At 34.3% G+C, this 24755-nt stretch overlaps 1 protein-coding gene across 2 annotated transcripts in view; it reads right to left on the bottom strand.

Moving 5' to 3' along the window:
- LOC145692226 (max dimerization protein 1-like) overlaps positions 1-24755 on the bottom strand; it is a 291446-nt gene that overhangs the window by 5692 nt on the left and 260999 nt on the right. For both annotated transcript variants that reach the window (XM_081767524.1, XM_081767530.1), the window contains one exon: positions 5040-5176. In XM_081767524.1, the coding sequence (XP_081623650.1) occupies positions 5040-5176 (137 nt within the window). The remainder of the gene's footprint in view (positions 1-5039; positions 5177-24755) is intronic.

The raw sequence follows: 24755 nt of genomic DNA, 5'->3' as shown, positions 1-24755 counted from the left end.
TTGTGTAGATCACAAAATCCTGTGAGATAAATTAGCGTATTACGGATTCCATAGTAGCAGTTTAAACTTTGTAAAACCCTATTTAAATGAACGTAAACAGATGGTTAACAACATGCATTCAAACATCTCAGAAGTGAAATATGGGGTACCGCAGGGTTTTGTTCTGGGTCCGGTACTATTTTTAATAATGATAAATGATTTGCCACTAAATACTAATACCATATCAATTTTATACGCGGATGACACTACTTTACTTAACATAAATACAAGCTTTGAAGAAGTGTATTACATTAAGCGAGGCAGCGACCTGGTTTAAAAGAAATGGCTTTGTGCAAATTAAGATAAAACAAAAAAGTAACCTTTAGTCTCAATCACTGCAATGATAGAGGAAACTATGATGAATCTGAGGTTAAATTTCTTGGTATACGTATAGAGAGCCAACTAACCTGGGAACAACATGTCAAATATGTATATACAAAGCTGTCCCGAGTGCTCTTTCTGTTAAGAAACCTGAAAGATACAGTTCCCTATGAGTATCTAAGGAATTTATATTTTACATTTTTTCACAGCATAATTGGATATGGGATTTTGCTTTGGGGTAACAGTAGCCAAGCACATGATGTTCTAGTTTTGCAAAAGAAAGCCATCAAGATAAAGAACACTGTAAACCATTATTTATCAGACTTAAGATAATGACAGTAGTTAATGTATATATATTTATCAAGTGCTACTTTACACTAAGCAAAACATGACAAATATGACACTCAGGGATGAAGTACATACATATAATACTAGACTGTGTAAGAAAATTGATATTCCCTTCACTAGATTATCGAAGATCAAAAATAGTTATTTAGTTATAGGACCGAAGCTGTTTAATAAACTAACATCTTCCATACAGCAGCTGCCGTTTAAAGACTATAAGAAAAAGTTATATGACTGGTTAATAACGAATCCATTTTACTCGATTCAAGAGTTAAGTGAATGTCAAGACATTGTGTCCTAATTTGCAGTGTCACTTTATATCAAATATTATTAGGTTGTTCATTATAATATTAACCAATAACTGATTGTCTGTATGTTATGATTACTTTTTTTATATATATCTGTATCTATATGTATATCTCACTCAGATGTTGTCTATTGCTTGTAAAGTTCAATGACAATATTCTATTCTATTCTATTCTATCATGGGCGGATCCAGTACGGACTTCTGGGGGGCGGTGTGTTGTAATACTGCTACTTAGATCTACTTTTAAGAGCTCCAAACTCTTGGATGAGTTTTATTTATATATAAAATCAGAAAGTTTCCTCTTCTAGGGGAGGGGGCAATCGTCCTCTGGATCCGCCACTATATTCTATTTTATTTCCATAGAGAGCTTTTGCACTGACACACATGTATATACTATATACACTTAATTAGGTAACTTTAACTTACATGATGGAACAGTAATTTTCAAAATTTTATTTGGTTGTGAACACCTCATTCCTCTGAATGGTTCTGTTCATTTTATCACGAAAATTACTATTTGACAGCCAAAGACTGTTTTAAAGATCTATATTAACATTTTTCTTAAATTGGACACATAAAGAGTGTACTATTCTCACTTTAATATCTATATTTCTCCTTCAATCTTTTAGACTTTAGAGTGATCTTCATCAGTGCTGATAAAATAAAATAAAAATAAATAAATAAATAAAAAACAGAACTTGCCCGTCTATACGATAATCTACATAATCTCCTACTTATAACATTATCAAATACCACCCGTAATAACTAAGCATAACAAACCAACGAAAACATTGGAAAAAACATTACCCCTTCTTCATTTACTTTACACATGACAATAAACCAACAACTTCTTATCTTACTCTTTCCTACTGTGTTCCGAATTGATTGATGTGTTCTTTCGTGGCCAACTAGTACTATGTATGGTGCAGGGTTCGATTTCCAGATGGGGTGGGGGTGCTTCCATCAGATGAAAACTGATGTAGTGGTATGGACCCCACTTAGGAATAATCTTGTCTCACATAATTTAGATGCTGAAAAGGATGTTGAACTCCAATTAATCAACGAACCTAACTGGTTCAAGAGTGTAGCAAAGTATAGAGATACCATTCAAATAAACGGAACTTCCAACTAGTACTTCAGTTGGAGCAATTCATTCAAACACAATTCGACAACATATTTAAGTACTTTGTCTAAGATTTCTACGTAAATAGTGTGAAACTGTAAATACTGAGATGTTAATTTGAAATATACAATAAGAATTAAGAGTAAACAAAATAGATTTGATTGGCTTTGAGTTTAGCGTCCCGCTCAGTAGCGAGGCTATATGAAATGTGGATCTACAACTTAACGCTGGATTCCAACCGCATGAGTTCCAGCCAGAAATCAAACCTGGGCTTCCCATGCCAAAGGCGCGTACACTATCTACAGAACCACGAGGAACCTCGTGAAAAATAAATAAATAAAATAAAATAAAATATAAAATATAATAGTGTTCGTAGGCTAGTAATACAATACGTACTCCTGTCATTATTATTGTATAAAATTGTCCCTATATTTCTCCTTACGTGACCCTTTCTCACGAGAGACAAATTTAATAAACAAAATATAAGACATAACAGCAATTAAAATTCCGAAGAACTGATACTTGGGGAACTTTTTAAAGATTATTTACAGTAGTATTCCTCTAGCTGTTCACAACATATATGGAATGTATATCGTGACTGACGCCATCTACACGGTCAATACACTGTGTTTCTTACTTCGGATACAAATCCAAGTAATGATTCAGACCCCACTTGAAACAGTAGGTCCCATCTCATAACACAAGCGCTGATAAGGGATTTTAAAACATTTCTGTCAACAGTTGTTTCTTTGTTCTTCCCAAATCACCCAATCTTTTATTCTTCTATTATTGGTCTCAATAATATTATTTCTAGACTTTATGAACTTTACGTAATATTTTAACTCCTTTAATATTGTTTTGGCACTCTTTACAGTGTTTTGGGAGGCCTAAGATTGATTTGTCACTTCTTGCATCCTTATTATGCTCTTTCAGTATAATACTTACCTTTCTTCTTGTCTTACCAATATAATCACAATTACAGATTATATCGTGAACCTTATTACGATGTGTACCTTAGAAAACTGCTTCTATAGTTAATTATATGCTTTATTATATTCTTCATGAATTTACAACCCGTGTTAATGCCATATGAATTAAAGTCATACTTTAGTAGTTAATACAAGCACAGATGAAAATTTTATTATTAACTTCTACCATTTTATTATTATTATTATTATTTATTTTATTTTATTACAAACTAAAAGTTGAACCTTTTTTCGAGGAAAATTTAAGGGCCTGAAACAGGAGGAACAACTCTGAATGAACACATGGAATTGTGAATATGTGCTACTACTAATTGTGTTCTTTCCTTCTATTACTTAATCTTTACAACGCCTGCAAGTGTGGCAATAGCACGAATAAAGCATGAAAAATTTACGAATATATATGTTATTAGATATTAAAATCTCTGCGCACAAGAATCTTTAATACAGATACACAGTTCACTAAAAACGACTGAATTGCTAAGAATCTAAGTGTATTTATAAATCAAATTCTTTTGTTATATTATTACTGATTGTTTTAGATTCCACGAATATCTCGACACTCGTGATTTTTTCCTATTAATAACCGAATGCATATTTCACTTTCTGTGGTGTTCGTAAATTGACCAAAATTGCTATAGTTTTTTTTTTTTTTTTTTTTTTAAAGTATATTAGTAACGTATAAGAGTTATTTACTTTGGAATAATAAATAGATAATAACCACATTATTATTTCTCAAATTGCTTTAAAAGTACAACTTTTAAGGGAATTCAAGAATAATTAAGAAATGAGTCTAGCACGTCTCTCAGTCATTGTGCAAATTTTGTGATGATTAACGTTATTTTATAATTAGGGTTCTATTTACAAATACTCAATAACGAGAATTATAGGCAGAAAAAATAACCAAATTATTACGGGAAAGTTAAGCACTAACATATTTTATATATAAAAATTTACATTTCGAATCACTTTCCTCAATTATGTTTTGACTAATTTTGGAAACCATCTACTAAATAGTGCTTTAATGATACTTTATAATTGGCTACACACTGGCATTCTTTCTAAATACTTCACCGTACCTTATATCTATTAAACACTAACAAATTATTTGCTGAGCAAAACAATATATTCACATTAAAAGAACTAATGTGAAGTTTTTAAATGTAAATATATTGTTTTGCTCAGCAAATAGTTTATTGGTGTTTAATTATATGCAAAGGAAAGCCTCTACTCATATCTATATTCTACCGAGTGAGATAAAAATAGCTTTCCCGAAAAATTATTTAAATAGAAAAGCAAACGAGCAATGCTTTCCTTTCATTGCACATTTATTTACAAGTGTTCAAGTGAAAACCATCTTTCTTGATACACAATTCCCGGTGTTGAATAACTGAGTTACGGATAACAGAACATTATTTTCGAACTACGTTCAATCTCTCGAACGACGGTTGTACCAACTGTTGTAACAGACGCAGATCCTGTGGTTTTTAAGCAAAAATCTAATCTTTTTAATATGAAGGCGAAAGCTCAAACAGCATTAGGTCCGGAACGTCATTCCGTTGACCCACGATGGCCAATTTATTCACGAAAATGCTGCTTTAAGAAGTTCCTTGCTTATACACAGTGAGGAGATGCTCCACCACATTTCCATATAAACTGCACATCGTTAAACCGGACTGATTCTAAGTTCTGAAATAACCACCTCTTTCCGTCTTAAGATTGTGTACCCGAGGAGTTATCAACCAGACCTTACTTTTCTCGCTTTTATTATTTTTATTTATCTGGAGATATCTCTGTTCGAAAGACATTTTTTTTTTTCTTTCCGGAAAGGTGCTTTTATCTCTTGCAGATATATGCAATGTCTGGCCAACAAAAAGGTGTTAAAAATATCCCAGTTCGTTTCACGTTGGGAAATACTAACCTAGATGATCTCCATCTCGGAAAGAGTGAGTCGGCTGGCAGACATGGCTACACCACTGTCACTGGAAGCTGACTGGATGCTGCTATGGTCATCAGTATCACTCTGATTGCTGGTATAACCAATAACGTCCACTTCATCTGGAAAGAGAACCAAAAGTACATTTGGTAAAAACAACTTAATTTGGAAAATAATTTTACTTTATTTAGTTTATCTTCACTAATGATCAAACTCTCATATACTAAATTACTATTGCGTAGAACTGATTCTTTTAAAGAATTTTTATTAAATATTTTGTATGATACGTTGCATCTTTGCTACTCACCCCCCCCCCCCCCCCAAAAAAAAAAAATCGTATTCTAAATTCACAACCTTTTATTTCTAAAAACCCTTGTCAAAACTTCCGAAACAGAGTCGAGATTCACCAAAATATTAATCCTCTGGAACACAGGGAATTAAATTCAATAGCTACGACGATGAAAACAAGTCATGGGTTCATGAAACGTAACCATGAGGATTTACAATCAACACAAGATTGGAACATTAAACACCACTACAATTATTCCATATTGATTTCCTTGAAAACTTCAAATATGTCTTTTCTTGTTGCAGTTATAGTAATTGTTGCTGCTAATAATATATTTTAAAGAGAGATAAATGGAACAAATTACTTCAAACAAGTTCCATTTTTGTAGGGATCTGAAATTTTCTATTAAACTACCATAGTAAGACTATTCATGGCTTTGGATTGATTATTTTAACAAGAGAGACACTGACCAAATGAAAGAGAATGAAAGAAAGGATAAAACAACATGAAGATGATGTTAGGAGGAAGAAAGATACCAATGCCATATACAAACATGTTAAGGAGACGAATCACGGAATTAATTGGGATAAGACGGAAGTATTGGAGATGGAGAAAAGAGTGATAATAAGGAAGTGGAAAGAAGCAGATTGGATAAAAAGAAGGTAGGAAGAGATAAACTGATGAACTGGACAGGGGGCTTACCTATTAATGAATTATGGCAAGGAAGTTTGAATAGCATAGAGAAAAAGAAAATACATAATAATAATAATAATAAAAAAAGACCCTTATAAGAACCAAAAATGAAGGAACGTGATTAGTTGGAAAGTGAAAACGAAGACTTATGGGATTGGCTGAAGGCCTCAATAAATAGGAAGAAATAATAATAACAATAATAAAAAAATAAATAAATAAATAAATATATATAAATAAATAAATAAATAAATAAATAAATAAAAATAAAAAAGTACAACAATAACTATACATATGTCTGTTAAAAGAATTTAAACTTTTTCATAATAATGACTATATATATGACGATTAAATAATTTAAACTTTGTCATAACAATATTTATATATATGTCTGTATTTTCAATTATTTTCGATAGTGTCTGAAGAAGGATATGCTAGATATCCGAAACAGTTACAAATTATAATTTAAAATAAAGTGGGTTTTAAGCTTTGGTCAGTGTCTCTTTTGTTAAACTAGAATGTAAAACTAAAGCTTTTGTACACGTTTGTAAAAAGGGTTGGTAACACTGATAAGTTGAGCAGAAGCATGCCCTAGTATTATGTGCTTGCAACGGAGATACAATCGTCCGAGTGGAGTTGCAGTAAAGTGAAATGGTTGCCGTAATACAAGCTCCCACCATTGTGACGTGAAATCTCTCATACAATTTCTGAACGCTAAAGAACAGAATGCAGCTGAAATCCATTGGGAATTGTAAGTCATTTACCAACCAACATTAATAAATGAAGGAAAGGCCCGGCAATGCTGCAGAAAGTTTCGAAAAAGCGTTCAAATATTTATGACGATGAGTGTAACGGAAGGCCTAATGTTGCGATGGATGATCGGGTGGAACGGGTTAACGAGAAAGTGCGATCCAATCGCTGGCTTCCAAAGACTTTCCTGAAGTGTCTATGAAAACAGTGCATTGAAAGGTAACTGACAAGCTGTTGTTATCACAACTGTATGCGAGGTGGGTGTCAAAAATGCAGACAGATGCTCACAAAGAGCAAAGAATGACAGCTACACGTGATTTTTTTGGCCTGCTGGGGAGGAAGGACATGACCTTTTTCTCACATAGTGACGAGGGATGAAACCTGGATGTCATACGCCACTGGCACCAGTCAATGAAATGACGGCACTTTGGTTCTTTTACAGCAAGGAAATTCAAACGAACACATCAGTTTACAAAATCATAACAACAGTGTTTCGGGACCAAAACGGTATGATTCTTGTGAGTTCTTGGAACCAGGACGAACGATTACAGCAGATGTGTATTGTCAAACACTAAATAATCTGCAAAGTGCCATTTGAAATTGGCGGAGAGGAAGTCTACTTTTGGAATTCTTCGATCCATGACAATGCCTACCCACACACAGCTGCTCGTACTGTTGAGACAAAGATTATGATGGTAACTATTCGATCATTCCCCTTGCAGCCCTTACCTTTCCTTTTCTTTACCTGAAAAAATAATTTGTATCGAAGGTTTTCAATGACAGTGACGTGCTCAAGACATCAGTTCTAGACTGGATGCACTCTCAGGCGGCAGGATTTTATACAGAGAGTATATGGAAGCTTGTACCACGCTACCAAACATGTGTGGAGTTTCATGGAGACCACGTCAAGAAATAGCCAAGGTACGTACTTGTATATCAATCACGTCTATCATTTTCATTTTTAAAATATTGGTCTTTTCTTTTCTTTTTTTTTTTTTTTTTCATATGCGCCTCGTTTATTATATATGTGAAAAGAAATGATAACTGGACTAGAGTTATTTAAGCGAATTTTAATACGAATCATACACAAAGGAAAACTTTCTTGATTCTACAAATACTAAGACATTGAATCGGCGCACAAACAACAGTTCAATCATTTTAAACATACAACAGAACTTACTACTAAAATACATCTATTGAAGTGCAGTTTTTGCATAAAACCAAACAATTAGTTTATACAATAATAATTATATAAACTATTAGAAATGTTCATCTATACATCTGTATATTTAGAATATTTATAGCATGAGACTCTTTATCGCTAGTTTACTTTTATCAATGCATATACTGTATATCACTTATATAAATAGTATGGGTGTGGCGGGACTTATTTTACTCAGGAACTGCTACTTTTTTGTGTATCTTCATATCAGCTTTAAATGGGTGCTTCTTTTGTCTATTTAAGAAGCGTTTCCACCCATGATCCAAACATTTCACTCTTACTTTCGATATTCTCAGGCTAAATAATATTAACTGCTCTATCACTGAATCGCCTGTTTAGGCTACAAAGTGAAAGAAAGAAAGAAGAAAAACTCGTTCAGCTTTCCAGTAGCGTTTCATCTTCCTCCTTGACCGCACGCAACACAAATGATGCAACTTATGGTACCTCGAATACCTCTGGTTAACTTACACTTTGAACGGCTCTTCATAATTTAGTATTATTCTTGGTCCTGTAATTTGGAGTTCATAACTAATTGTATGACTAATTCATATTTTATATATATCATTCCAAAAGGAGTGTTACTGGATCTTTAATGACTATTCACAACTTCAAAATCTGGTTTCAACATAGATATCTCATCCTAACTCTTCTATCATTGTGCCTTTCTCTCACGCTCCGCTTGTAATAACCTCTTTGTATGGCCTTGTTTTATACTTTTTCTTCTCCACTTACCGTCCTTAGAACATTTCATAGCTTTGCACTGAAGAAAATCATTTCAGCTTCACCTTGCGCGGATCGTTCTTTCAAATCTCAAGAAACGCCCTGCAAATTAAAAATCGTAATTGTGATCCATCCAGACATTATCCCTCAAAGAGCTACTTTGTATATCGCAAGTTCTTGCATACACGCATTTGGCAATGTGCCGACAAAAACTATGAAACGCGACGATGAGAGCCACACAACAATTACCCTTCTCAATTCGACGCTGGAAATAATTATGTTGTTGTAGTACATCACTTAAAAGATAAAAGTAATTTGCCACAGGCAGTAAGAATTTGCTAAATGATTAAAATACAATACCATAAAATTGGGGTGCTTTACACATCTAATGACATTTATTAACCCTTTTAGGATTTATGTAACTTTTGTTACCATGGTGTGGTATCGTCTTTGAGCGCTTATTTAGGTTCTAGAACAGGTATTTAAGCAGTTTTTTATTGGTCAAGTCAAGGATGGACCAAAGAACACCCCAGATGTGTTCTGGAATCTGGATGGTCAACTTGGCGGCGCCAAGTGGGGCGGAGGGGCGTGAAAATTTTTTTTTCTTAAGGCAAATTTCAAAAAATTTTCACGAATTTAGTTTCCAATATATGAAATTGAAACTTTTCATACGGATTGTGTGCACCTTTGGGTATTTCTCATTTTTTTTTTTTTTTTTTTTTTTTGAGATCCCTACGTGAAGCCGGGGGCCCGAGGGGCGCAAGTGTTGAGAAAAATTTCCGGTTCAAGTGTATGATACGGATATGTGAGTGGTACCATTAGAAAGGGCTCGCTATACTGAAGAAAACGGTGTTTGAACCATGACTCTAGGTCAAATAGTAATGACGCAGTACACTTTTTGAAGTATATATATATATATATATATATATATATATATATATATATATATATATATATATATATATGTGTGTGTGTGTGTGTGTGTGTGTGTGCGCAGAGTGTTAATGAACTATACCCACAAACCATAATTGGTGATTCCTCACATCAAAATAAGAGAAAAAGTTCATATGGACCCATAGCGAAAAATGCATAGTTTCAGAGCTAGTCCGGTCCAAAATCGCGAAAAAGCTGAATTTCAATAGGCCCTATTTCGAATTCTAGAAACTGTGGATGGTAATTCTTATCAGCGTAGAAGAAGCTACTCCTACACAATCCGAAAGGGTATATTTCATCAATTGTCAATAGGTGTAAAAAGTATTCCCTACAAGGTAAAATTCTCAGATATGTTTTCAATATAGTTTTTAGATATACCTTGATTTCAAGAAGGATCCAAAGTAGGAAGGAGGTAAACCTTGACAACATGTTTCTTTGTGTTCGGAATAACGTGTGATGATATGTATTTCGTCACGGTATATTTCACGTTTTCTTCACTTATAAGCGTGAAAGAAAACATCGCACCATGCGTTTACCGAGTACGAGAGACCGTGCTGCTGACGATCCTTAACACTTCCGACATCGCACCAAAGGATTCCTTGTTCGCTGCAATCAAGGCTCATCGTTTGCCTACTTTGGACCAATCATAAAATCAGAGCATATCTCAAAATTCGGTTGATGGCATGTCAGGGAATTTCACCCTGCAGGGAATAATCTGTACACCCATTGAACATTAATGAAATATGCATTTTTAGATTACGTATGTCTGGCTTTCTTTACGCTGATAAGGACCACCATCCACACAGTCTCTCGGATTCGAAATAGGGCCTCTTGAAATTTGGCTTTTTCGCGATTTTGGACAGTCCTAGCTCTGAAACTATGCACTTTTCGCCATAGGTCCATATGAACTTTTTTTCTCTTATTTTGATGTGAGGAGTCAGCTCTTAAAGTTTGTCGGTATAGTTAATTAACACCCTATATTATTATCCCACACACACACACACACATACATATTATATATATAAAAAATGAAAATTGGGTCACCAGACTTTCAAAAATTTCTACCGACGTTCGTTTTCAAGATACAAAATTGAAATTTCTCACACGTATTATGTACATAACGTATTTTTTAAAACATTCAGATCCCTACGTCAACCTAGAACCGGGCCAGAGGGGCGCAATTTTTTTCAAAAAATTTCCCGGTCCTTTCAGATTTTCCCGTTTCTGGTGTACAATACGAACAAGCGAGTAGTACCGTTGAAAAGTATGCTCTATCCTTGAGAAAAAAGAAAAAAAGAGGTATGAGCCATGATCCTACGATAAATAGTAAGGAAGCAGTAGCTGTTTGAGTGAAAGTCTAAAATTACCTCAACAAGTGGAAATTCTAAGAGGGTTAAAAGGTTACAATATGCTGGACATCCATGTTACAAAATTAATTTGCTATTTGTATTACAACATTTCAATGATAAGTTAACTCCCCTCGGAATTGTAAATAATTTAACAGATAGCCTTTTAAATTTGAATTCCAATGTTATTTGGTGAGGTGAGATGCAGTCCTACTCGAATAGGAGTAAATGAAAATTTCCTAGTACTTTTTAGTGCCGAAGTACAAAGCGATTTATATTTTATCGTTAGAACAAAAAATCAAAGAATTTCGGATGCACGAGGATGAAAATGTTTCGTGAAACGAAATTGTGCGATAGGAGTGACGCTGTACGAGTTTTCAACGAATTGCTGATTTCGATTATTGCAGCTCTTGAGTGTCAGGCAGGGCAGGATTGAACCATCCGGAGGCTATAAAAAAATATGTAGCCCCTGCTAACTTCGCATAACACATTTCTGTGAACGTAAATAAGAAATTTAAGGGAATATACGTAGTTCTACATCAACCATGCCATGCATTAGATGATATACCCAATGGAACTTTCCAAATGCATAAACACACACACAAAGTTACTTTATTATATAAATGTAATAAATAAAAAAAGTTATGATTACTTGCATATCTTATATGATTCTTTCTAGAGAGCCTGTTGATATTTTGATCAGAATGGAGGCCCCTGTCCAGCTGGAGGCTCGGGGCTTCAGCCCCTAAGTCCCCCTTAATCCGGTCCTGGAGAACTCTAAAAAGAATGCGTTACTGTTTCAGTGATCTACTGTACGCACTTATGCGTTTTATTAACTATATCCAAGCCCCATTCATGCTACACTATATATCGGCTAGGTTCAATATAGTTTGCACTTGCGTTTCTACTGCTCTCAGAAACAAAGATAGGATGACCTGAACCTGAGAAGATCTGGAGGATGATCCACTAGCAATAAATCGACAAAGGGAGGAAAGACAGAGCAAAAAAAAAACTCTTTTTCTGACCCGAAGTCGAGCCATTTTTTCTTGCAGCAACCGACCTTTATATACGTTTCAGAACGATAGAATATGTACTTATACAAATTACTTATAAGATCTAAACTAGAATTTGGTTCTGTAATATGGAACAGTATATCTAAAATTCTGACTAATAGATTGACAGTTTATTCTTGGCCTGAACGCGATGGTAGCGTCACAAGAGATTTTTAGATGTAGTGCCGTTTAGGTCTTATGCCACAAAATGAGTTTTAGGTCTTGCATAGCGATTTTTTTTTTTTTTAATCTACAGTCTTGTACAATAAAAACTGGCCAGCTACCCAACCAGGGGCGGATCTAAGGGAGAGGGGCGATTGCCCTCCCCCAGAAGGGGGAAACTTTCTTTTTTACATATAAATAACACCCATCGCAGTTAGGAGCTCTTAAAAATAGCTCTAAGTAGCAGTATTACAACCCACCGCACCTCCCCCCAGAAGTCCGTCTTGGATCCGCCCCTGTACCCACCCAACAATATTCTTAAACGTTGCAACGTATGTAGAAAAGTAAATCTGGCTTGAAAACAAGAAGAAACTCAATCGGCCAAAGATGACCACGTTTCTGTGATATAATGCAATCAAATAGCAACACAAGGTTTCCAGAGGACATGGGATACGTTTTTTTTTTTCCTACAAAACTTTATACTGAACTATTAAATGAAGGTATACAACGAGGTATCTCTCTCTTACTGTAGGGAATTATTTAAACAGATCTACTACGATTAATATACATTTAAACTACTACTATCAAATGAGGCAGAAATGGTTTATACATCTGAAAATAAATTTCTCTCGGTTTACATGACTATAAGATGATTGTAGTCAAGTTTGTTTGCTGAAACATACTAATTTTATTTGCATGCTTGCTGAACGAAAGACTAATTTCTCATGTGAAAAAAAAATGTTTCTGACCCTCTGCTGCTTTAGTTTCACCATTAAACGCATCTATTCTCTAGTTTTCACTCTCCCATATTCACAACTACCTTCTTAAGCAATTTAAAACATCAGTAGCAAATGGTTCCGCTGTCATCGTGGAATTTTGCGCTCGTCATATTTCTGCGTTCGACATACTGAATGTCTAAAAGACATTAATATCGGTATTGCGTGCACCAAAAAGCCCTAACATATAACATCTGTTTTTATACAATAAGACGCTGCGTATAAGAAACAATTGACAGTAAAATTTCCTCTCTCCCTTTCGGTTAGCTGAATTTGAGTTTAGTATCCCTTTCACTACCGAGGCTATACGGGACGTGGACATACAGTGAAATACAAACCCCGCAATACGTTCAAATTTCGGAACACCACACCAGGAATCGAACCCGAGACTCATGTAAAAGGACGTGCGCTAGCCCCTAAACCAATGGAGGGGTCTCTTCCCTTTGGGATGAATTAAAAAAAAAAAAAAAAAAGCTTCAAAATAACCTATCATCATAGCAAATATGACTCCGATCCATAAATTGGTTTTTGCCTGTTCCAACTTCTGCCATAAAAATTTAATTTTTAATGTAACAGATATAATTTCGAGATTTTGGTTCATACAGACATGGATTGAGCAACTTATTAAAACTAAAATTTATTTGATGCCCTGAAAGGAGAAAATGCTGTTTTTGTATTACAGCTTTGATGATTTCTCCAACAAGAGTAAAACATTAATGCTAAATGACAAATGCTAACTTCCTGTAATCCGAGAAGAAAAAGTTGTCAACGTTTGTTTATGCGTTTGTAAAAGGTTGAGGAGAGTAGGAAGCGACAAGCGAGAGAGCGGTTGTGTTTTGCATCTAAGGACAATAATCTTATCTCCAGCAAAGGGGTCAATGGCCGCCTTCACGCACGCATATGTGCGTTCGCGCTCGCGCGCTGTCAGCTGGATATTGCTTGGAGCTCGAAAGGGTACACAGCGCTATCATCAGATATTTATTGGAACACATCCAAACAAGCTTTTAGCATTATACGATATACGCAAACTTTTCCCAGATGTGTGTCGGCTATTTTTGAAAATGTTTGAATCTTCTTTCGTTGCGAAATATAAAGAACTTGCTCTATTTGAGACCCGCAAGATATCAATGATAACTTGATTCACGCCGAAAATATCTTTTCGTCGTTACTATATTTTCAGCAGCCTTTTTAAAAAAAGTAACAACTTCCTTCGACTTTTAAGTACATTCTCTTCATAATTTTAAATCTATCTATCTTTCTACAAGTAAAAGGCAATTGCATGTATTGTCCTAATGAAGAAATATGCCTATACAACAATTCAGTTATAGTATTGGCTGACTGCCTGTACCCTACTTGTATACTTCTCATTCGAACCAGATGTTTTTTATTTTTATTTATTTTGGACAAACAGACAAGATAACGTATACATCTTTTCACTGCCCTTCTGGGACCTCCTTTCGGCCACGATTTGAACACAATATATAGAGTGGCGGATCCAGGATATGATCAACGGAGGGGCTAAACCATAGTTTGCCGTTTTATCCAGTGTAAAGCAGGAATGAAGCCCATTTTATCCAATGTATACCTATAGCCCCCCCCCCTTGGATCTGCCCCTGTCGTATAACAACACCATTTATCATTAGCTGCATATAAAGCTGGAATAGACGTCTTAAATGTTTCTTTTCTCATTTCTTTTCTCTCGATCATATCTGCTTTTCTGTCTTACCAAAAGATACTTCTGAATGTCTGAGATCAAATGCAAAGACAAATTAATTTATGACGACCGATACTTTTCGTATTTTTTACGTGAATAATTACTGAACAGCCATTACTAGGGATCATTAACATATACTAGTTACTTCAACTTATGCTTGCGGAAAATAAACGTATCGATTATATTAAGATTACTGAGAACTACAGTAATATCCCATATTCTCAATTATTACATTCTTTTCTTTATATATTTACTTCTGCAATCATATACTTCAATTCACAGCAAATTACTAGGAAGCATCTACTTTCATAATTTGTGAAACGTAGTATTTACTAGACAAACAGCTTTCCAACAAAAAATATGGAACAATTTAATCAATTCTTAAAATTTTAAATTGAAATTAGGGGGCACGGTGGCTCAGTGGTAGAGTGTTCACATCCGGTGCTTGGGATCCCGGGTTCGATCCCAGCTCGCGCCGTGTGGACTTTGTGGTGGACAAACACCGTACTCGTGGGTTTTCTCGGGGTTCTCTAGTTTCCTCCCACTTTCTTCATTACAGCATTTCATTCATTTCTCATAATCACAGTCTCCTTTAGCCTAACCGGCATAACCCTGGGACGTAAAACTTAAAAGATTTCAATTTAAATTGAACTTAATTACGAAACTTGTGAAACATTGTCTTGTATCAAAATATTTTTTCTGCTTTGCTGAATATTATTTGTTCAGCTACCTATTTATTTAATACAAATTTTTGAACATTTAAGACATTATATTTCACCTCTTTAAAAAATTAGGTATGTTTTCGACATATTGTGTTTGGACAACGATTCACACTGCTGAACGAGCAACTGGAAGTTTTCATTACAACAAGTTTCCACATGATGAAAACTCATATCGGAATAAATATTTCATATTTTAATAGTAGGTTATTAATTTAATAATAACAAAAGTGTGATTGATTTCGCTACCGAGGAATAGGCAATGTGCATCAGACGACTTTCAGTTGCAAGTAGAAGTCTTTTTAAAAAGATAAACATTGTAGTCGACAAAGACGGGAAGTTTTAAAGCTGTTTGTACCTTTAAAACATTATTCATTTCCTTGCATGGTTTCCTTTATGCCCTGAGTGATAAATACGTCACTTCGAGTTCTAGGTTACATGAAAATTACGTAACATGTGAATGCCAATTTACAGCAAATATATTCCTTTGTGAAGTGCAAGTTAGACTTTGTGACGTGCAGTGCTGAATGCAACCAGCCTTGTACTGTTTCTCTCTTTTCCACGACTACGAACGAAATATAAAAATAAATACACACTTCTACGATTATATTGTGTTGTTGGCTAGTTTTGGAGTTTAATGTGGGATCCAAACGAGACCCTACCGGCAAGCGAAGACACGTATGCAAACTATTTGGCTACGATCAAAACATACATATAAATCTGTTGTGATTCCACTATCAACTGTTCTTAATCTACCACTGGATGAAGGTCTTTCCAACAAACACTTGCATAACTACTGACGTTGATTTCTATCACCACAGTACCTTTATTTTCATTATATCAGGTAGTTTAAAAAGTAGCAAACCTTTTGCGCACTTCATGCCTTAGTGCCTAAATTTTAGCGTATATGAGTCGCAGACAGTCAGGCTTAGCCATATTTGACAGACGACAATTAAAATTATCAGATTAAAAAAAAAAAGTTCTAGAATTCTTGTAATCAGTCTAAGATGATTTGAGTGAACTTTTTCGCAAAGCTACGCTGAAATGCTCTGCAGCCCCGTAAACAAAATTTGTGCTTTTATGGACACGATAAAATTATCAAAAGTAATAGTCAAAAGATCAAAGGATGGTTCAATCGCTCGGAAATTTCGATGTCCAAGATGCTTTGCATTGGCCAGCCAACCAAAGATGAGTCCGCTAAAAAATTTACCAATGTGCACACCTCTAAACAATGCTCTCGAGTTCCTAGTTTTTTTTTGTTTTTTTTTCCGGACTGTGAACGCTAGCATACCGTCGACACATTCAGTTTTAACTTAGAATATGATGCTATGAAGTATATTGTTGCTGAAATTAAAAGAACTTAACTTGCTCAAGCGAAACGTTTGATATAAACAATATTTTGATTTAATCACAAGTTTCTATTTTGGGAAAGTTCACTGTCTTACTTTCGTTAATGGTATCACCGACAGTTCCATCCTTTACAAAGCGAGAGACTCCAGCGGGAGGTGATGGTACAATATTAATGGTGGATATAAACCTAAACTGATTTTTATTTTACACTTGCCTTCGGTTAGAAAGGAACTTCGATCCCAGATCCCAGATTCTGCACAGTCTAAAGCCCCGCACATTGTATTTCAGCTCTTGTTTCCGTTCTTCCACGGCAAGAATACGTTTATGGCATTAATTCCCTAGAATCCACAAGTTGGCTCGATCGTTGAAAAAGCAGTATAGTGTTTGACAACTGAACATTGCAGGGAGATTTAGTCAGCTGACGCAGGTAGAGTTCTTTTGTTAACAAATTGAATATCATAATTCAGGAAAACTTGTGCCAATTTTAAACTGTTGCACAGATAGATACTAGCATCAAAGCAAGAACAATCGCTTCTGGCTATAAGTGCAGAAATAAAAGGTGACGGTTTTGGCATGTGCAAACAAATCTGGAGATAATAAATTTACGCTTTTACTGATAGAAAAAAAAATCAAGTGCCTTTAAAAACGTGAATGTGGAAAATCATCCTGACACTACACACTACAAATGTACATGGATGGATTCAACAATTTTTAAGTCACGATTCCACGAAGAGTCTGTGTGAGCTGTTATAAAAATAAAAAAAAATAAAAAAAAAAACTGATGAGAATAATCTACGCTACAACGTGGTCTTAATTTTGAACAATGCTCCAAGTCACCCCGACGAATGTCAGCCAGTAAGTTGAGAAACCTGGGCTTTTTTTTTTAAAAAAAAAATCCTTAAACTAACTTCCCTGATTCAACCTATGGATCACGTGGTTTTAGAAAACCTAAACTGAAATTACCGACGCGGACTTCTGAAACTCTTACTGGAAGATCTAGAAAATAACAAAACAGCTGCTGAAAGTCTAAAAGAGGTTAATCTAAAATACGCATTTGCTGACTGGCAGAATCTTCGGGATGTGGAAGAATCTACCATCCTGAAAAGCTGGAAATATATTTCTTCAAATAATGACAGCATAAGAATGGCACAAACTCAAGAATCTTCAAATGATGTAAGATTAGTGGATCTCTAAAACAGGTTACAGGGCCAGTAACAAATCAAGATGTGAGTAATTGGATGTAGGATGATGAACAGTATGAATTGTTTGATGAGGCCATTGTAAATTTAATCACACAAGGTAACAGTTCGGATAACGAAGATAACGATGAAATGGTAAATATTGAAAAAAATCAGTCACACGGATGGTTTGAGTGCGATGGAGAAGGTACTGCTTTACGTTGAACACTAAGACAACACGGCACTAGCTGACATTATGATGTTGCGACGTCTGCACAATATAAAGGACAAAAAACGATGTAGCTTGATGAAGAAGAACACTAAGAAAAGACTTCTTAAAAAATGACATGTGTATGTTAAACAGTACCTTATTTGTATTATGTTTACTTATATACGTATTAATATCAAGCCTACATATTATTTACTGTATTATGGCTAATTCCTTATGTATGTAAGTATGTATGTATGTACTGTATTGTATGTCCAATAAAAATAGTAAATACAGTAATAGATTTAATAAAGAGAAATAATCAATGAACAAAAATAATAAATACTGTACAAAATTTTCTATGTATCCATCCGTAACCGAGTTTTCGCTAATCCAAGTTAGATTCAGTCCATATTAACTCGGATAATTGGTACTCTACTGTATTGAGAAAAAATTCCCCTCTTCTCTCTTTAAAAGCAAAATTTCCGGAAATGTTGTGGTATATGCCCACTTGTTTTGAACAAGGAGTTTATATACCAAGTTTCATATTCTTTGTGTGTCTAATCTTAACGCATTTCAAGATATTGTCATATTATGACAATTCCAACCCGCACTTATTCTTTCTTTCTAAGGAAAAGATAATAAAAGCGCTTAAACAGGTCTTTATTTTTTAAATGAAAAGTCTAAATACCAATTTTATGTTTCTAACCACAAGAGATTTCAAGATATGGCCATCTTATGAAAATTGCAGTTCCCACCCATTTTATTTCCTTCTAAGGAAAACATCAAAAAACGCTTCAAGACAATCTTAATTATTTGAAATCAAAAGTCTAAATAACGTAAGTTATCAATTTTCATGTCTCTAACCTTAAGGGATTTTGAGATATGGGCATCTTTATGCTACAATTTTAACTCCCATGCTTTTTCTTCCCAACTTTCTTTCTCTCATATATATCAGCATTTTTTTTTTCAATTTACATTTGGTGTAGCAAATTGCTATACAAATTTCAATTTGTATCGCAATTTGAAAATTTTGTATCGCATTTTATTTAGTATAATGGGTAATTATAGATTCACGAAATTGTGAATTATTTTCGTATTTGTTGGAATTCTTTTAAGAATTTATTATTATTATTATTATTATTATTTGGTCGGGATGTTTTCTGAGTTAGGTTTGTGGTGTTTCGCGAGAAATCTTGCAAATACTGTATGCTGGTTTTTACAAGGGACGTAAACGGGCATCCGGTGTATCAGTACTTCACATGAAAAGCGAAAAGAAAAGGAAGACAAAGACAAGTATATTTTTTATTTTCGGTGCTGAAGAATAACGTTACAATTTCAGTGATCTACTGTACGCATTTCTGCGTGTTACTTACCATATCCAAGCCCCTTCATGCTATACCATATATTGGCTAGGTCCAATATAGTTTTAACTTCTTTTCTCTAATGCCAATGCGCCTTTTCTGCAAGGGGTATTTTTAAAATTACACTCTTAGAAACAAGGATAGGATGACCCAAAACCTGAGAAGGTCTGGAGGATGACCCACTAGCAACAAACCGATAAAGTGAAGGAAAGACCAAGTGGAAAACTGTTTTGTAACACAAAGTCGAGACATTTTTTCTTGCAGCAACCGAAAAGTTTCTTGAAATAATAGGTCTAGTAATATTTTTTGAGTTTGCTCCTTATTTTAGCTTATGTGGTGATAATGAAAGATGCAAAAGATGCATCGCAATTCGCAATACATTTTTCAATTTGTATCGCATTTCTGTTAAAAAAAAAAAGTTGATATATTATGAAATTATGCATTTGGACTTTTCATTTAAAATATATAAATTCTCCTACGAGGAAAAAGAGGATAGTTGTTGTAGTTGTTAAAATAAGCTGGCCATATCTGAAAGTCTCTTAGCGTTCAGACATGAAATTTAGCATTTGGGCTCTTCATTTTGAAATTTAAAGATGTCCTTGCTATATATATATATATATATACAGTAGAGTCCCGATTATCCAAGCTAATGTGTACCGGATGTGACAGTTGCCTCATATTCATTTTTATTTAATTTTAAATAAACATCTTTTAATTCGATTATGCATATGATTAAAACAACTTTAGCAAATGTCATTTTAAATTCTGTGTGTTTAAAAAGCAAATGGAACTGAAATAGCATTCTTTATTTTCTTTCCCTATCCAATAGTTATTCTGTATACCTGTCATTGCGGCAAGGACATATAAACTACCCTTCTTTTGTCTCAATAACAATGCTTGCTGAAAGTCTGAAGCTAGACGAGACCACACATATAGAGAACCCTTTGTGAACCCAAGGAAAGAAACAGGAGAGCTTTTACCATCTTTCTGTGAAAGAGGAAAAAAATAGTAAACTCTGCTCAAACTGAATGGAATCGTAGTACAAATTAATCTCTATGATTTTTTTAAACTCACATCTCCGTCAGGAGGTCTCCATGTAGAACCTAGATAAAATTTTGGCACAGGTTCGTAAGTTAGTCCAAGAGCACGAACCAGACAAGAAGTCTCCAAATGAACTTCCATAAAAATTTTAGATACAACTTGCGAAATTTAAAGAAATCACGTACTTTGGAGAGACGACGCTAGAGCACCGTATATGGGCGGATACGAATAAAATAGAATTGAGGACGCAAAATAATTTGACGAATGAGAGAAAAAGGAGGAAATCAAAAACGCAGTTAGAGGCGTGCCCTAAAAGATCGGCGAGTTGGGAATTCAAAATTCCAGGTCAATAGTAGTCAGTTGGAGACCGGGAACAAGTGAGTTACAAAACTTCGGTCATTCACAAAAATTTCACACACTACACCAACAAAATATACAACACACGGCAACTACAACGGTGAAAAGTTAATAATGAAAACAGCCCAGTGCACGATTTTTTGACAACACTAAGACATAGACATTTATACGTAAATTTTATTGATCAAGAACGCCAAACTTCGAAAAAACTGAAGAATTCACATACATTTTGTGTGGGTGAGACATTTTCACGCATAAACATATCTGCAAACATTCCAGACAACGGACATGTTTAACGAAGATTAGTCAGTGGTGCCCACCCACCCCTTATGTCCATGACGCACCCCCCCCGCAGTTGTCTATCCATAGGTGTTCTTCCACGAAAAAAATCTTTTCGATTAATTTTTACACCCCCTCAAACACATTTATATAGATTTTTACCCCCCCCAAATATTTCAATGACGCAGTTTGCGTCAGAGCCCCCCCTTGTGGGCACCCCTGGATTAGTAGTCAGAAAACAAACTTAAAAGTTGATTGCATCCTTCCGGAAAGCTTTTACACTAATCTTAATCATACACCATTAGTTAGCATTTATAATGAACACTTCGTAAAAACACTTCAAAACAAAATAAAATCAATCCGCGTAACACTACACCCGAACTTGAAGCAGTGATGTTGGTGCAGTGTGATAATTGAAAGTGCTAGTGCAGAAAAGTGCATTGTTGAAGAGATGGATCAACAGAAGCCCTGTTTCGATGGAGATGGACCGACCACAGTGCATCGCCCCTGGCACTTTAGGAAGAAGGAACAGGAGAAGTCCGAGGAGAGAACTCAGGACCCAGGACATTCGTCGCGCAGGCACGAAACAAGGAAACTTAAGGACCTCTGTGTATGTGTGGTCAGCGCAGTGGCAACAACGAAAGGTAGGACCCACCTAAATTATTTTTTGTCGTTGAAAGGCCGATTCTCAGCATTAAATAAAGATGCAAAACGTTCTCTACAGAAATTAAAGCCGGAAATAGTTTATATTTCAAAACATGATTTTATCGCATTGAGAATAGGTGCTTTAGTTCCAACTTTAGGTAGCAAAGGTTAGAATTTTTACCTTAAAGTAGACTTACAGTGAACTATGGAGACACTTTAGTAATTTTATTTCTATATATTGTGTGATATTAGTGACACATAATTTTTCCTCTTGTCAATTATGATTCATAATTGTGGGTAAGTGGATAAAGAAAGAGAAACTAAATGTAAACAAAATGACATGTAGATTTTTAATAGTTCGAATTGCAATTTTTGATAAAAGAAGGCAATCTAAGCATTTAATTTAGAATATTTAAACTTGCATAAAGTGAAATTGCGTGATCTACGCTATTGACAAGCACTCTTTGGATGTAAGATAATTAGAAACAAAGCTGGATATATTTTCTAGAAGTACGATTAGTATATTGTTTAAAATTGTATAAAGTCACTATGTTTGTAAAGTTATTCACCTAGGAGTTGGTAACTTAATTAATTTGTTTCAATATGCTAATAGGAGTTTAATGAACCATCTGCTGTCATGTCTCAATAAAAGTATTTTACGTAGAGAGCTCAAAGGTTAATTAGTGATTAGAAAAACGTAAATAATCTCACGATCAGTCATTTTTATGTTAGAGATAGGGAATCCATCAATAAAACAGAACAGATGTTCTATTTTTTTCACGAAGAATACGTTTTGGCTAGTAACCATAAAGTAGGCTAAGTAAATCCCCATTTAATGTATCATTCTGATCCTCTAAACAATAGAGCGATCGGAAGTCTATGCGCATAGATCACACTAATTGACGACACCCTACGGCTATATGCAAATGCTACTGTTGCAACATAAGAAAAACCATGAAAACTCGACACATTTTTTTGAGAATCTTTTAAAAGACGCCTCTGCATTTAACATGAATATTTGAGTATTAATTGTATTCTGTGTATGTTTGCATGCATATATGCTTATATTTATGATTTATCTATACTGTATATATTTGTGTCTTGGTATATTTCTATATTCGCCATTATTATATATATATATATATATATATATATATATATATATATATATATATATATGTGTGTGTGTGTGTGTGTGTGTGTGTGTGTGATATGCATGGTTAAATATCAATAGTACTCGCATTGATAATATGTATGTATGGTGTATTCTTGTTATTTATGTTATCAAATTTCATATCTGGTGTAATTATCTCCCAATCTCAGTTATGATTAGAAACTATTAGAAGCCAGGTATAGGCTTACTTAGTTTCTTTAGGTCATTCTCTTTTTCCTTCAAATTTCTCACTAAACCTTAAATCTAAGTCATGACTAATTTCGACTTATTTCAACTTATTTCACATTATCCATGTATTCTAGATTATTCCACTTATTTTTTTACGCAACCTAAATCGTAGGTAGGCCCTATTTAAATTCAGATCCCATCAAACTACATAAATCTTACATTCATAATATTGGAAATATCATTAATCATAAAGTATCAGCTGATCAACGTTAATCGTATGTTTATTATCCAATGTCACGTGAATAAGTATTTCAAATGTAAGGTTGTAAATTAACCAGTTTTTTATTGTACATAATTATAAGAGCTCATTATGTAAGGATAAACAATCATAAATTTCATGTAGGACTGGTTATGGATACCGGTTTCATTAGTTTGTGTGTGTCAGGTTACTTATAATAATTCATTCAAGCTATAGATCAAGAAAGAAAACAGAAATGTAATTTACTTAACTTAAATTGATTTTGGTGCTAAGGCCTTATGCCTTATTCTTCATATCTGTTATCATAAAATTCCAGATTCAGTATTAGTTTTCGTCATACTTGAATTTTAAATTTAAACATATGTTTTTTTTTCTCATTAAAGCTTTTATTATATTGTTAACCTAATTTCGTGAACTTTTCCTTTCATGAACAAATTTTATCCCTAACCTCAAAAATAACATTTTTTTTTTAGTCTGTTAGGCTAAACTAATAGGGCAATGTAGGCAATTTTCTAATTTTAACTACCATGGACTGAATTGAACCGATTTTCGTGACTTTCAATCAAAATTTTAAATTCGAGATGTAAGTTTATTTCTTGCATTATTATTATTATTATTATTATTATTATTATTATTATTATTATTATCAATATTGTTATTCTCTAATTTTCATGGAAAGTGAAAATCGGTCTAGTTCGTCCCTACAAACCAGAAATTATAACAAAAATTCTTTTTCAGCATTGCAGCATGTGAATGCACGCATACAGGTGCGAATAAAATAAATTTTCATTTGCTCTCCCGGTTTAGGGGATCTTATTTCCCTAAAGCCCTGGGATACCGCGGGGAGATCAGATTTACATTACCGTGAAATCAGTCTTCATCGAGTCATAAACCATCTTAGTTCGAAGAACGGAGACTTCAACGGTGGGGCACATGACAAATTGTGGCACCCGGAACACGAACCCAACACCCCTCATTTTTCTTAAATTCTACTTGGCGGCCCGAACCGAAAAACCTCTCTTTATATTTTTAAATTTTCACACGGATCTAACTCGGATAAGCAAAAACTCGGTTAATAGGGGTGGAGACAAAGTTTTGTACAGTATTTATTATTATTATTTATTGATTATTTCCCTTTATTATTAGATTATTCATTATTATTGTATTTATAATTTTTATTGGACATAGAGTGCAGTATATATAATTATGCATGGCCATAATACTGTAAATACATGTGTTTGATATTGATACGTGCATAAGTTAAACAAAACACAAATAAGGTATTGTTTAACGTAAGTCTTCTGC

Source organism: Thermobia domestica, chromosome 1 (assembly GCF_964235325.1).
Source record: "Thermobia domestica chromosome 1, izTheDome1.hap1.1, whole genome shotgun sequence".
In the NCBI taxonomy this organism is placed as follows: Eukaryota; Metazoa; Arthropoda; class Insecta; order Zygentoma; family Lepismatidae; genus Thermobia; species Thermobia domestica.
Note: the sequence above shows the minus strand (reverse complement) of the source record. Positions and strands in the feature narration are given on the sequence as shown.